The following is a 12,053-nucleotide window of genomic DNA, read 5'->3' as shown; positions in this document are numbered from 1 at the left end:
TGAGTTAATGAAGAGAGAAGAAAAAGTAGAAAGAGTGTTGTTTCCATTTTTAGAAACATATCATTTTTAATGGGACAACTCAAAAAGAAAAACGTTTCATTACTAATAGGACATAGGGATACTATACTAGACTTGAAATTGTGAAGGGGAGAATACATAGGAGTACTATATTATTTACCATAAAAATGATCCCGTAGTATTGACGTGCACAAGTGGAAAAAAAAAGTAGCCAATTGAAAATGTAGGACAGAAATTACCAATTTTCAGCTATAAATACAAAGCTACTAAAACTGGTCCTTTCCATTTTGTGCAACTCTCTTTACAATTGTTGAAGTTTGAAGAAAAGCACATCTCTACAGTTGGTGTTGCCAGGTTAGAGACTAAATTCATCTAAAAAATATTTGCAATAGTTGCTAAACAAATTGTTGCTTGGCCTATTTAGTATTTGTGATGGAGTTTCTGAGTCAAGAGTCTGAGTCATCGAATTCGGTGAGGAAGAACGGGAGAGGGAAGATTCAGATCAAGAGGATCGAGAACACCACGAATCGGCAGGTGACTTTCTGCAAGCGCAGGAATGGGCTGCTCAAGAAGGCCTATGAGTTGTCGGTGCTCTGCGACGCTGAAGTCGCCCTTGTTGTCTTCTCCACCCGCGGCAGGCTCTATGAATATGCTAATAACAGGTTTGTTTGTGTTCAGCTTTTTTATTCATCTTCTCTACCTCATCCCATCATCTTCTCTCTCTTTGTTGTTGATGTTGTTTGATTTTGCACTTCCAAATCTATGATCAGAAGATTTATCTGTTTATGTTTTTTTCCACTTCTACATCTCATGATCTATTGCTTTATTCTTCCTTGTAGTACTGTATGTGTTTTTGTGTATGTATGTGTTCTTGTCTTGATTTTAAGGTCATCTCATGATTTTGTTTTTCCACTGAATTTTTTCCCTATCTTTTGTGCTGATTTAGTCATATAACTCTCAGATCTGCCTTGAGATAGTACAATTTTTTCTTTTGAAATCATCTCTCTTTCTCTTTCTCTTTCTCTCTCTCCCTTTTTTGAACATGAACTCTACTCAGAACTGAAATGAAAGAGGAAGAAAACCTAACCTAAAATAAAATAAAGATCTACTCCGAATTATGTTGGATTTAAGATTGTTGCACCAAATTTAGGGATGATTGAAGGTAGTTAAGATTAGATTTAGGGCATGGTAGATGCAGAGTACTGTTGTGATTAGGGTTTGAAAAGCTAAAAAATCTTAGGTCATGTCAGACAATATTTAACAACAACAATTGAAACATTAATGTGGGGAGTGTCATAATTATCTTTTCTCTTCCATGCCCACTTTTTATCTCAATATGTGAAAATCTTGCCGTTTCTATATTTTGCGCAGATTTTCTCCACTAAGATTTCTTTCCTCCCACTATAAAAACTGACTTTTTGAAACTAGAAAAAAGAGTTTTTGTTGTCAATTACAGATGGGGGAGGAATGACAGCTAACTGGCAAAGCATCTCCCCATACTCCCTCACCTCACCTCACCTCAATTCTAGAGAGAGAATATAAATATATTATATATATAGAGAGAGAGTACTAAAATCTGCTGTTTTCCAAGAAATGATAATAAGGAACACAAATATGCTGCAAAAAACATGCTGCTACAATCAATAAGGGTGCAAAACGGTTGCTCTACAACTTCTCTGATACACTTTTTTTACACAGAAAAATCATGTCACCTTCATGTTCATATTTGTGTGTCCATGTTTGAACATGTGCTGTTGTTTGTATTTATGCTCGTTGTATTTATGGTATGATATATTTTTCTTTCTATAATAACCATTTTTTTATACTACTCCTTTTCTCTCTTATTTTATCAACTTTTCTTTCAAATCGATCAGTATTATTCACTTACAAGATTATAAAAATTTCTTAATTATTAGAATTTCGAATAAACTGGCATGGTGAGAAAAATAACAATGAAGTTTCTAATCCCAACGCTCTCTTTCCTTTTCTTTTCCTTTTATTTATTTAGACAGAGGTTATACATAGAAATACTCAAACATTGTGAAAAGATGAATTTCTTGGAATAGAAATGAAACGTAGGAATAGAGCGAGGTGATGGAGACCGGTTGGGTAAAAGTCGATGGGTAAAAAGCTTTATGGGGAACTACTGAGTATTAACCGTCGGGTAAAAGTGGTGGGGGTTACACGTGGCGAGATCTGAAGACATAGATTCCGTAGCCAATCATATTTGTGGGATCTCGTACCGACGTGGCAGAGAGCAGCCAATCGTGTGTCGAGGAAATTAAGGTTTGCCGACTTGAAGTGGATGTGTGTTTTCTCCATCACTGATGTTTCTGTCTCAGTAGATGATCCCTACTTTTTATGCAATTAAATAAAATTAAATATATACTCCATGTGTGTTACTCCTGTTATAAAATTTCACCATATCATCTAATTGGGTGACATATTCATAATTTATTGGTGATGTTATAGAGAAATTGAGCGATGTATCATCTTCTAGTAAGCAGGAGAGATGCCATTCCATGAGCATATTTCATCCCTCAAATATTGTCCCACTTTGACCGGCACGAATTTTAAGAAATGTAATGAAAAATGAGTTGAAAAAGTTAGTAGAATGTGAGTCTTACTTTTATATATTAGTTTTATAATAAAATGTGAGTTGGAATGAGTTAGTGGAATATGAGGTTCACTACCAAAAATGGTAAAAAGTGAAATGAGACAAACTTTGGGAGACGGACGAAAATAGAAAAATGAGACAAACTTTCAGGGACGGAGGTAGCATGTTTCAGTGGTAATATCTATAAATTGGTTTGTTATTTTAATGAGATGATAAACTTTTATATTTTCAGTGTTAGGGCAACGATTGATAGGTACAAGAAAGCAACTGTTGATTCCTCCAACACTATGTCCACCTCTGAAGCTAACACACAGGCAAGTTAAATTAATATTCTTTATTATTTTGCATATAATTAATAAGTTAATATGGTTTTTATTTACCAAAAACAAGTATCTATGCTTCACAGAAATACATGAAATGGAAAATTGAGATTTTGGGTGTTAAACTTGGTCAAATTAAACTTGTAACTTTGTTTTACAAGTTAAAGGAAATTTTGCAAATACATTTATACTTATTTCCATATTTATAATAAAACAAAGTTGGGGAAATGGGTTTAAATACGTTCATATTTTTTATTTCCATATATATACCGTCAGCTCAAATACACACTTTTCCATGCATGCAATTAATGATGTAAAAACACAATTGTCGTACTCTATATTGAATCTTAGATTACTATTTCCAAATTTCCATAGGCTTATCAAAATACTATAACTAGATTCTTGAGAATTCAATAACTTCGGTGAGGTTTTTTTCTATAGTTAGTCATTTCAATGCCATAAAAAGGTACATTTCTCACCTACATTAATATCTCCGAGGATATTTATTTAGTGTAATTTTAAATGCTAAGATTTGTTGTTGATGTTCTCATCAGTTCTACCAGCAAGAAGCCACCAAGCTCCGCAGACAAATAAGAGAAATTCAGAATTCAAACAGGTTGCAATCAAATCTGCATTATATGCTTTGCAAGTTTTGATAATTTACACACACACAAATTATCCCTTCTTATCTGCAGACAACTGCTTGGAGAAGGTGTTAGCAATATGCCATTGAAGGAACTCAGGAATATGGAGGGCAAAGTGGAGAAAGCAATCAGCCGTATCCGCACAAAGAAGGTTATATCAATTAAAATAAAAAATAATAACAACTATGTTAATTAAATTTGAGACTCACAATATTCTTGAAATTTTGATATAGAATGAGATGCTCTTTGCTGAAATTGAGCTCATGCAGAAGAGGGTCAGTACTCTCTCATATATATACATATTAGTACTACAAATTAGGTGTTTACATCAAAACAAGAATCTTAATGACTAATGTGTGGCAGGAGCTAGAGCTGCACAATGCAAACATGTATCTGAGAGCTAAGGTAGTTTTCACTTGTTGAACTAATTTATGCCAAGTGAGAATTGATGATGAGATTGATTTATATATGAAGCAGATAGGCGAGAGCGAGAGGGCGCAGCAGCAGATGAACATGATGAATCAAGAATATGAGCAGCCTAGCATGAGCTCACACAACTATGATGTAAGAAACTTCCTCCCTGTCAACCTCCTCCAACCCGAACATGACCGCCACTACTCTTGCCAGGATCAAACTCCTCTCCAGCTAGTGTAAGACTTTCAAAAATTGCATTTTTTTCATCTTAAATTATCATTTTATTTAAGGTTCTTCAACTTTTTTGTTTGGTTTAGTTGTGTACAATTGATCAAATAGAAGTTTAGTGTAGTGCAAAATTAAGAAGTTGATTAAAGTTGAACTGAACAAAATTTAAGGATACAGTCTTACACATGAGTAGTTTATTAAGTTAAAATGGAAAAGGCTAAAAAGGGCTACATTGATTCGAAATCTTCTAAATTTATTTTCAAGAGTAGTAGTATTTATGAAGTTCTAACACATTAATAATTTCTTGTTTCTGATTGCAGTTAACAGTTACAAGTCCTGGGTTTGGGATCAAGAATTTCTCATGTCATGGCATTAGCAAAACCAAAAATGCATGAACAATAAAAAAATATTATGATTTGAATATTGTATAATATAATACTCCTAGCTAGCTAGTAGTTGATTTTTCAGCAAGAATAATTCTTGCTTTATCAGTACCCATGAAGAACACTTTGTTTAATTATCTCTTATTCTACAGCACATTATTATCTTGCTTAAATTCTCTTATGCTGGTTTTATGCTGACCAGGTGTGATTATTAATTGTAGATTATACTAGTCCTACATTTCATTTTGGGTAGTTATAGTTTTCAGATTTATTTTATCTACTTGGTCGGATCAAGTAGACTTTTACGTTGAATAATAATACTACATTGCTTTTTTGAATAGGTGAATAGGTAGTGGATTCGGTAATATACAAGGCATTGGCAAGTAACGTACGGAGTATCGTTGGGTCTATGTTGTTTTCTTTTTTTTTTTTTTGCAGTAAAGGTGATTCCGTCGCCGTGGCGGCCTTCAAACTCCAGCCCGACATCATATGAGGGATTCAATCAGGGTACGCAGTAGCACATTAAGGTGGAGGCCTTAAACCACTGGCGGCCAGAAGCCTATCTCCCAAGGCCTCACACTTGTGTCTGAGAAATAGAAGCAACTACACGACAACAATGAGATTTGAACTCAGGCTCATTGCAGCAAGATCTGTCCCTCTGTTGCCAACCGTGCTTTCTTTTTTACTTTATCCATTTATGAATCCCACCATCCACTACGTTATTTAAACTATTTTTTCTCTCTCTCCTACTTTACTAATTATGTATTAAAATATGTGTTATCCATAATTAGCCTATTTCTATATATATAACGGAGGGAATAGTTCAAATGAATTAAACTTTAATCCAAAGGGAACAGTTCAAATGAATTAAACTTTAATAATCCAAAAACTTTGGATGCAATTTATATTCATAAATGTAATAGACTAATATCAATATGTGTACATTTAGTTGGAAAGCGAGAAATGTGATGATGGAGATATGCAATCAGCAATCCTATCCTCCACTCTGACTTACTGTATTATTTGCTTTTCCAAGATCTATTATTATAAGATAAAATTTATTTTGCGTTACAAACTCCATACTTTACAGTCGGCGGCGCGGCGTGCACGCGACGTTTATATATTCACATTTACATTTAAATTTAAATTTAAATTTGGATTTAAAATACTAGTCGAGTATTAATTTTGATTCGGTTAATAATTGGTAGAAACCATTAAGTATGTCTGGATTTGTTAATATTTAAAGTAATCAAATTTTAAACTTATTATTATAAAGTGGGTGGGTCCTCGTCAATGTCAATCGCAAGCATATTTATGGAGTACAATTGAATTGAAAAGTTTGATTTCTTTCGTTTATCCTCAAATTCATCAGAAGACACACTGCAAAATCTAATTCCAATGGAGAATTGTGATCTTACAGCTACGGCTCGAGGCCGCTTGGCGGTGCTCTCAGCTCACCTCTCGGCTTCACCCAATCGATCCGGCTCCTTCCTTGAGTTCTCCGGCTGTTCTGCCGACGTCGCGCCGCCCACGAATCTCAAAGGTTCGTTGACCTTGATTGATGAGCGTACCGGGATGAAGTATCAGGTTCAGGTATCCCAAGACGGCACTATCAAAGCCACCGACCTTAAGAAGGTAACTTTCACATTCTTTCAATTCTACTATATACTCATTTGTGAATCAAGTATAAATGTGAAATCTTTTGAGGCGTTTCGTTGCAAATTGATTTGGCCTCCTTTGTTTGTGGTCAATTTTGAAAGCAATAGAAAAGCTTGCAGTAAAGGCGATCGGTATCTCTGTTTGGTTGAAGTTGTTGCTTGATTAGATACGGTCCTTTTGATGCAATCGCCTGAAAGTAAATACTTTTTGGTTTTGGTCTCTTCACAGATATCCATAGGAAAGAATGACAAGGGGCTGAAGCTTTATGACCCGGGGTACCTTAACACAGCTCCTGTTCGATCTTCGATTTGCTACATTGATGGCGATGAAGGGATTCTTAGATACAGGGGGTATCCCATTGAGGAGCTGGCAGAGAAGAGTTCCTTTCTAGAAGTTGCTTATCTTTTGTGTAAGTTGCTTAGAATCCTTTTCAAGTTTCTTTGATTAACGTGTGTATATATGAGTGGGTCACTATTCACCTTGTATTAGTTCAAGGTACAATTACAAAATATAGTTTTGATTGTTTGAGACGTTGCTGAGATGTTCATTTCAGTTTTTCTCAAGCTCAACTCTGATTTGCATTTTTTATTCTGATGTTAGTGTATGGAAACCTACCAACTGAAGGTCAGTTGGGAGAGTGGGAGTTTGCTGTTGCACAACATTCAGCTGTTCCACAAGGACTGTTGGTATGATTGTATATTTTTCTATAAATAAAGTATTAATGTCAGTTTTCTCCATTCTTGTAATGACTACTATGAATTGATAGTGACATGCAAAGGTGCTATCTTGGTTTAGCAATACATATTCAAGGGTTCATTCAGCTCCTTATAGAAATTAGAAACTCAGGATGCCTTTTGATCATGTTTTGCAGGATATCATACAGGCAATGCCACATGATGCTCACCCAATGGGTGTTCTTGTTAGCACAATGAGTGCTCTTTCTGTCTTCCATCCAGATGCTAATCCAGCTTTAAGAGTAAGTCTTTCATCATAGTTCTAGCAAGTCATTTGCTCCTTTAAGTCCCATTGTCATCCCTGCTCCTGCTTGTGGGTCGATCATGAAATGTTAATCAGACTTCCAGTTTATGGATTTTTTTTACTTAAATACTATCAAGATGCAACCTTTGGTTACATAGGGCTCTTAGAAATAAATACCCGTTTTGTATCTGTTAGTGCCTAGTGTAAGCATATTTTGAACTTGTGTCAAAAGTTTTTATGGCTTCTTTCATGCTGCTTGTGGTGTAACCTCAGAAAAACTGATATCTGGTCCCCTTGCTCAACATCTTATTTCCTGTTGTATCAGTTGTTGAACATGGCACATTGTGATTCTGATTTTTGGTCACTTTCCAAATAGGGGCAAGATCTATACAAGTCTAAACAAGTGAGAGACAAACAAATTGTTCGCATACTTGGAAAGGTGATATAACCACTCTGCTGATGTGTCCTTCGCCTACTTAAGATTAAAGTTTTCCCATTCTTTCCATATGTTAATGCAAATTTTACTATTGGTACAATGTTCATCAAATCATGAGTTCTTGTCATAATAACAATAAGAGGTCTATTACTTTTAACTGCAGGCTCCAACAATTGCTGCAGCTGCTTATTTGAGAATGGCAGGGAGGCCACCTGTTCTTCCATCCAACAGTCTCTCATACTCTGATAACTTCTTATATATGCTTGACTCAATGTAAGAAGTGTCCTTTTGATTGTTACTGCTCCAATGTGTAGAAAATATCAGTCATATTATATCTCTTTTCTCCTAAAGGTGATTGGAATTTTTTTTTTGTTCACTGCTGCACTAAGATATAGTTACCAGTCCTCTGACACTAAAGATTTCAGCTACTATATTGACTATGGGTTTTGCATGGAACAAACAGGGGTGACCGATCTTATAAACCAAATCCTAGACTTGCACGGGTTCTTGATATTCTATTCATACTGCATGCAGAACATGAAATGAATTGCTCTACTGCAGCTGCAAGACACCTTGCTTCAAGGTTGGATATAATTGTCTTGTTGAAGGTGGAAACATTCATACGCTCTACTTGTAAGTAACATATATCTGCATTTGCAGTGGTGTGGACGTGTACACAGCCCTTGCTGGAGCTGTTGGAGCTCTGTATGGTCCCCTTCATGGTGGAGCAAATGAGGTAACTTTCGCTGAGTTCCTTTGTTGCTACTATTTGGAAATCTTGTGGAGATCCAATGCATGTTAAGATGTTACCTGTACATAAATACTCACATATCATCCCTGAAATAAGCTTTGTGTCATTATGAATCACATTGAGTTTATCTGTCAATGGGCACCATGTAGGCTGTGCTCAAGATGTTGAGTGAGATTGGAAGTGTTGACAACATACCTGAATTCATTGAAGGTGTAAAAAACAGGTTTGGTTCCTCCAGTGACTTTCTTTTAGTAGCTGCTCCTTACAGTGCAAAATGTCAACAACTCACCTGCCTATATAATGCCATGATCTATAGGAAAAGAAAGATGTCTGGTTTTGGACACCGCGTTTACAAAAACTATGACCCACGTGCCAAAGTTATCAAGAAACTTGCAGAAGAAGTATTTTCAATTGTTGGCAGGGATCCTCTCATTGAGGTGTGTTTCGTATATTCTTACAGTTAGCTTAAAGGTGCATTTTTTTAACCTCGAATATTAACTAAGAAGTCATAATCAATCCCTGATGGAATTTAAATGGACCACCTGACAGCTTGCCCTTTCGTCCTTCAATGTTTATATAAACCTGTTCTTCTGGTCTACAATTTCATATAATGGACTTCATATGTATCAATTAAGACACACTCCTGACCAAAATCTTAATCTAGAGGCTATACCGCTGTAGGTTGTAAGTTAGCTTTTATCGGCTTCAATGGCACATGTTTCTATTATGCTATGAAGCCTCATGCATGGATATGATGTAATTTCAGGTGGCAATAGCTTTGGAGAAGGCTGCGCTCTCAGATGAGTATTTTGTTAAGAGAAAGTTATATCCGAATGTTGACTTCTATTCTGGGTTGATTTATAGGTAAGTATGCCGAGAGTTAACTGCATTAGTGTTTTTATCCTCCTTTTGCTTCATTATCTTTGGAGGGGGGAAGGGAGGGAATAGCTCAAATTTTCATCTCTGTTTCTTACTTGTATTTGTATAGCACATAATTTCTCCATTATTATCATCAGGGCTATGGGTTTCCCTCCCGAGTTCTTTACCATTTTGTTTGCTATCCCCCGAATGGCTGGCTATTTATCTCACTGGCGAGAGTCTCTGGATGACCCTGATACTAAGATAATGAGACCGGCGCAGGTTATCTTTTACTTGCATTAATTCTATGGACTATAATTCAACACACTATATTCTCATTTGCTAACTTGCGATATTTATAGTTTTGTACCTGTTGATGACACTTCCTGCACATGTTAATCTTGATGCTCTCTAGAATTCTTCATATGCACAAAACTATCTACTTTCGGTTAATCTTGGTTTTACGTCCAGGTATACACCGGCGTATGGCTAAGGAATTACACGCCACTGAAAGAGCGAACGCTATCGAAAGAAGTGGATAAACTTGGTCAGGTGGCGGTCTCCAATGCAACAAGGAGGCGTTTGGCAGGATTCGGGGCCTAGGATTTTTTCAAATGGTACGAGGACCATAATAGTACTGGGAACTTATTCCAGGCGGTCTGCAATCATGCTTTTAAGAGGCATCTCAGTTTGATTTTATTATGTGATGCAGCCATACAGCAAGTTGTATTAATAAACTTCACAGGATGACAATTGAGTTATTCAACTGTTCTAAAAAGGGTATTACTTCATTTCCTAACATCACAAAAAATCCAAACAAGCAGCATGTTGTAAAATCCAATTATTATTATTATTATTTGTAGGGATAATGGTCTCTAAAATTATGAAGTTTGGTCTAATTCTAGTATTTCTCACAAATTTTAAAATTGGTCCAGAATATCACAAATTTCACATTTTGTTTATTACTCCGTATTTTTTACGATGGATCAATTATTATATCCGACTAACGTATGAGATTTTTTTTATCCTACTTGGAACAACTAAATCAATTTAACTGTCTATATGACTTTTAAACCTATTTTCTGTGATTTAAAGAGTGGTCTAATATGTCATAAATATTTTTATGGTTGCCTACGCAGAATAAGTTTTTGCCAAAAATATCTTATTTAGGTCGAATTGGGAAATAGTATACGGAATAGAAAGTTTTTTTGATATTTTAGATCAATTTTAAAGTTCATCAGAAAATACCAAAATTAGATGAAACATGAATAGTTTTTTGGGCACAAATATCCCTTTAATTTTAATTCCAATAAAGTATCTTATTTGCACTTAGTTATCGATATCCATATTTTTGTTAGTTTTTTAAGGTTGAATTTGTACGAAATTTATACCACTATCAGTATTTAGTTTCAATTTTTAGACACTTCCAATTCAATTATTTGGTTGTACATTTCATTCCAATCATTAAAATAGCCTTATTAAGATAATTTTACAATTAGACTAAATCAAATCGTAAAAGTATCTCAAATAAAAGTATGTTAAATATAATAGTCTATGTTGAGCTGTAGTTTTACTTTAAAACTATCTTAATGAATAAACAATTTCAATATTAGAAGTTACTAAAAGTGACACTAGTACTGTATTGGGTGTTATATTGCTAACTTATCTTTAAATAGACATTGTATCATTAAATCAATGCATAAAATCGAGTATCAATGCAATGCACAAAAAATATCAATTAGGGGTATTAATGTCAGTTCACAAAAAATTTGTTATAACTAACTTTTAAAAAATATCTCTAAACTTTAAATAATTATAACTATCTCAATTTAAATTATTTTTTCACACAACATATATCAAATTAAAGATAATTTTATAAGGATTCCAACAAGATCGTTACATATGTTTCGATGCCAAAATTTGAAAAAAATTTCATGAATTTTCGTATATTTTTACTAACAGATAATGTCAACATATCAATCATAATATGTCAATATAATGCATATACAATGTCAATGCTAAATTGTGTTGACATATTCAAGGAATTGTATTAATATTTTTTTACACTATATTGACAGTTTTTCTAAAACCCTAAATTTGATGATTCTTCTTATCTTTATAAATTTAAATAATAATAAAACGAAATTACACGTGGCAATTTATAGACCACTAGATCTCTACAAATCTTATGGTTTTAAATTAGTTGTAGTTAGCAATTAAGAAGGGAGTTAGCAATTGATGACACCCTATTCATAATTATGTATGTATGACATACTTCAGAGAGAATTTTATTTGGTGAGATTGGTTGCAAGGTGAGTGATCTATTGCTAACTCATTATTTAATTGCTAACTACAACTAATTTAAGACCATATGATTTTAGAAATCTTGTGATCTAAAATTTGGTACGTAATTTTCGTTTTTATTAATTAAATAAAAAAAGATAAAAAAAACTACCAAATTAGGGTTTGGATGAAAATGTCTATATAGTGTTTCGAAAATATCAACACAATGCTTTGAGAATGTTAGAGCATCCACATCCGTGCTCTTGCCAACGAGCGCGAATGTGGGCACGATCCCACTTTTACTCCCTGCTCTTAGGCAAGAGCACAACACCCACATTCGTGCTCTTACGCAAAGACAAGCTCAAGGGTCCCACCATTCTATTATTCAATTTAAATAAAAACAATTCCACAAAATTAAAATGCATTAAAAACACCCGGAATAATATTACAAATTACAAAAAAAT

At 34.5% G+C, this 12,053-nt stretch overlaps 2 protein-coding genes across 3 annotated transcripts; both read left to right on the top strand.

The window, feature by feature from the left end:
- The first annotated feature begins 215 nt into the window (after positions 1–215).
- Positions 216–4,797, top strand: LOC121805625 (agamous-like MADS-box protein MADS1). Of its 2 annotated transcripts, none has more exons than XM_042205556.1 (9): positions 216–372; positions 443–680; positions 2,868–2,949; positions 3,510–3,571; positions 3,651–3,750; positions 3,833–3,874; positions 3,963–4,004; positions 4,077–4,249; positions 4,562–4,797. In XM_042205556.1, the coding sequence occupies exons 2-9, from the start codon at positions 451–453 to the stop codon at positions 4,563–4,565; spliced, it is 735 nt and encodes a 244-aa protein (XP_042061490.1). In that variant the 5' UTR covers positions 216–372; positions 443–450; the 3' UTR covers positions 4,566–4,797. The 2 variants fall into 2 exon arrangements, with proteins under 2 accessions (XP_042061490.1, XP_042061489.1); XM_042205555.1 differs by having other exon boundaries at positions 4,074–4,249.
- A 1,138-nt stretch (positions 4,798–5,935) lies between these two features.
- Positions 5,936–10,084, top strand: LOC121804813 (citrate synthase, glyoxysomal-like). Its single transcript, XM_042204494.1, has 13 exons — positions 5,936–6,259; positions 6,512–6,692; positions 6,884–6,969; positions 7,155–7,259; positions 7,638–7,700; positions 7,861–7,970; positions 8,161–8,280; positions 8,358–8,433; positions 8,598–8,671; positions 8,765–8,885; positions 9,215–9,312; positions 9,465–9,588; positions 9,778–10,084. Exons 1-13 carry the CDS (start codon positions 6,023–6,025, stop codon positions 9,907–9,909), a joined length of 1,527 nt encoding a protein of 508 aa, XP_042060428.1. The 5' UTR covers positions 5,936–6,022; the 3' UTR covers positions 9,910–10,084.
- Positions 10,085–12,053: the final 1,969 nt, after the last annotated feature.

Source organism: Salvia splendens, chromosome 5 (genome assembly GCF_004379255.2).
Source record: "Salvia splendens isolate huo1 chromosome 5, SspV2, whole genome shotgun sequence".
Taxonomy (NCBI): domain Eukaryota; kingdom Viridiplantae; phylum Streptophyta; class Magnoliopsida; order Lamiales; family Lamiaceae; genus Salvia; species Salvia splendens.
The sequence above is the reverse complement of the archived record's forward strand: the minus strand, read 5'-3'. Positions and strand labels throughout refer to the sequence as shown.

Bases quoted from the DNA above. Each gene is read 5' to 3' on its own strand.
- LOC121805625 (XM_042205555.1), top strand. From the start codon at position 451: ATGGAGTTTCTGAGTCAAGAGTCTGAGTCATCGAATTCGGTGAGGAAG. The intron at 3,875-3,962 runs GTCAGTACTCTC...AATGTGTGGCAG, and splicing joins TTGAGCTCATGCAGAAGAGG to GAGCTAGAGCTGCACAATGC. The intron at 4,005-4,073 runs GTAGTTTTCACT...TTATATATGAAG, and splicing joins ACATGTATCTGAGAGCTAAG to CAGATAGGCGAGAGCGAGAG.
- LOC121804813 (XM_042204494.1), top strand. From the start codon at position 6,023: ATGGAGAATTGTGATCTTACAGCTACGGCTCGAGGCCGCTTGGCGGTG. The intron at 6,260-6,511 runs GTAACTTTCACA...GTCTCTTCACAG, and splicing joins AAGCCACCGACCTTAAGAAG to ATATCCATAGGAAAGAATGA. The intron at 7,701-7,860 runs GTGATATAACCA...TTTTAACTGCAG, and splicing joins TTGTTCGCATACTTGGAAAG to GCTCCAACAATTGCTGCAGC.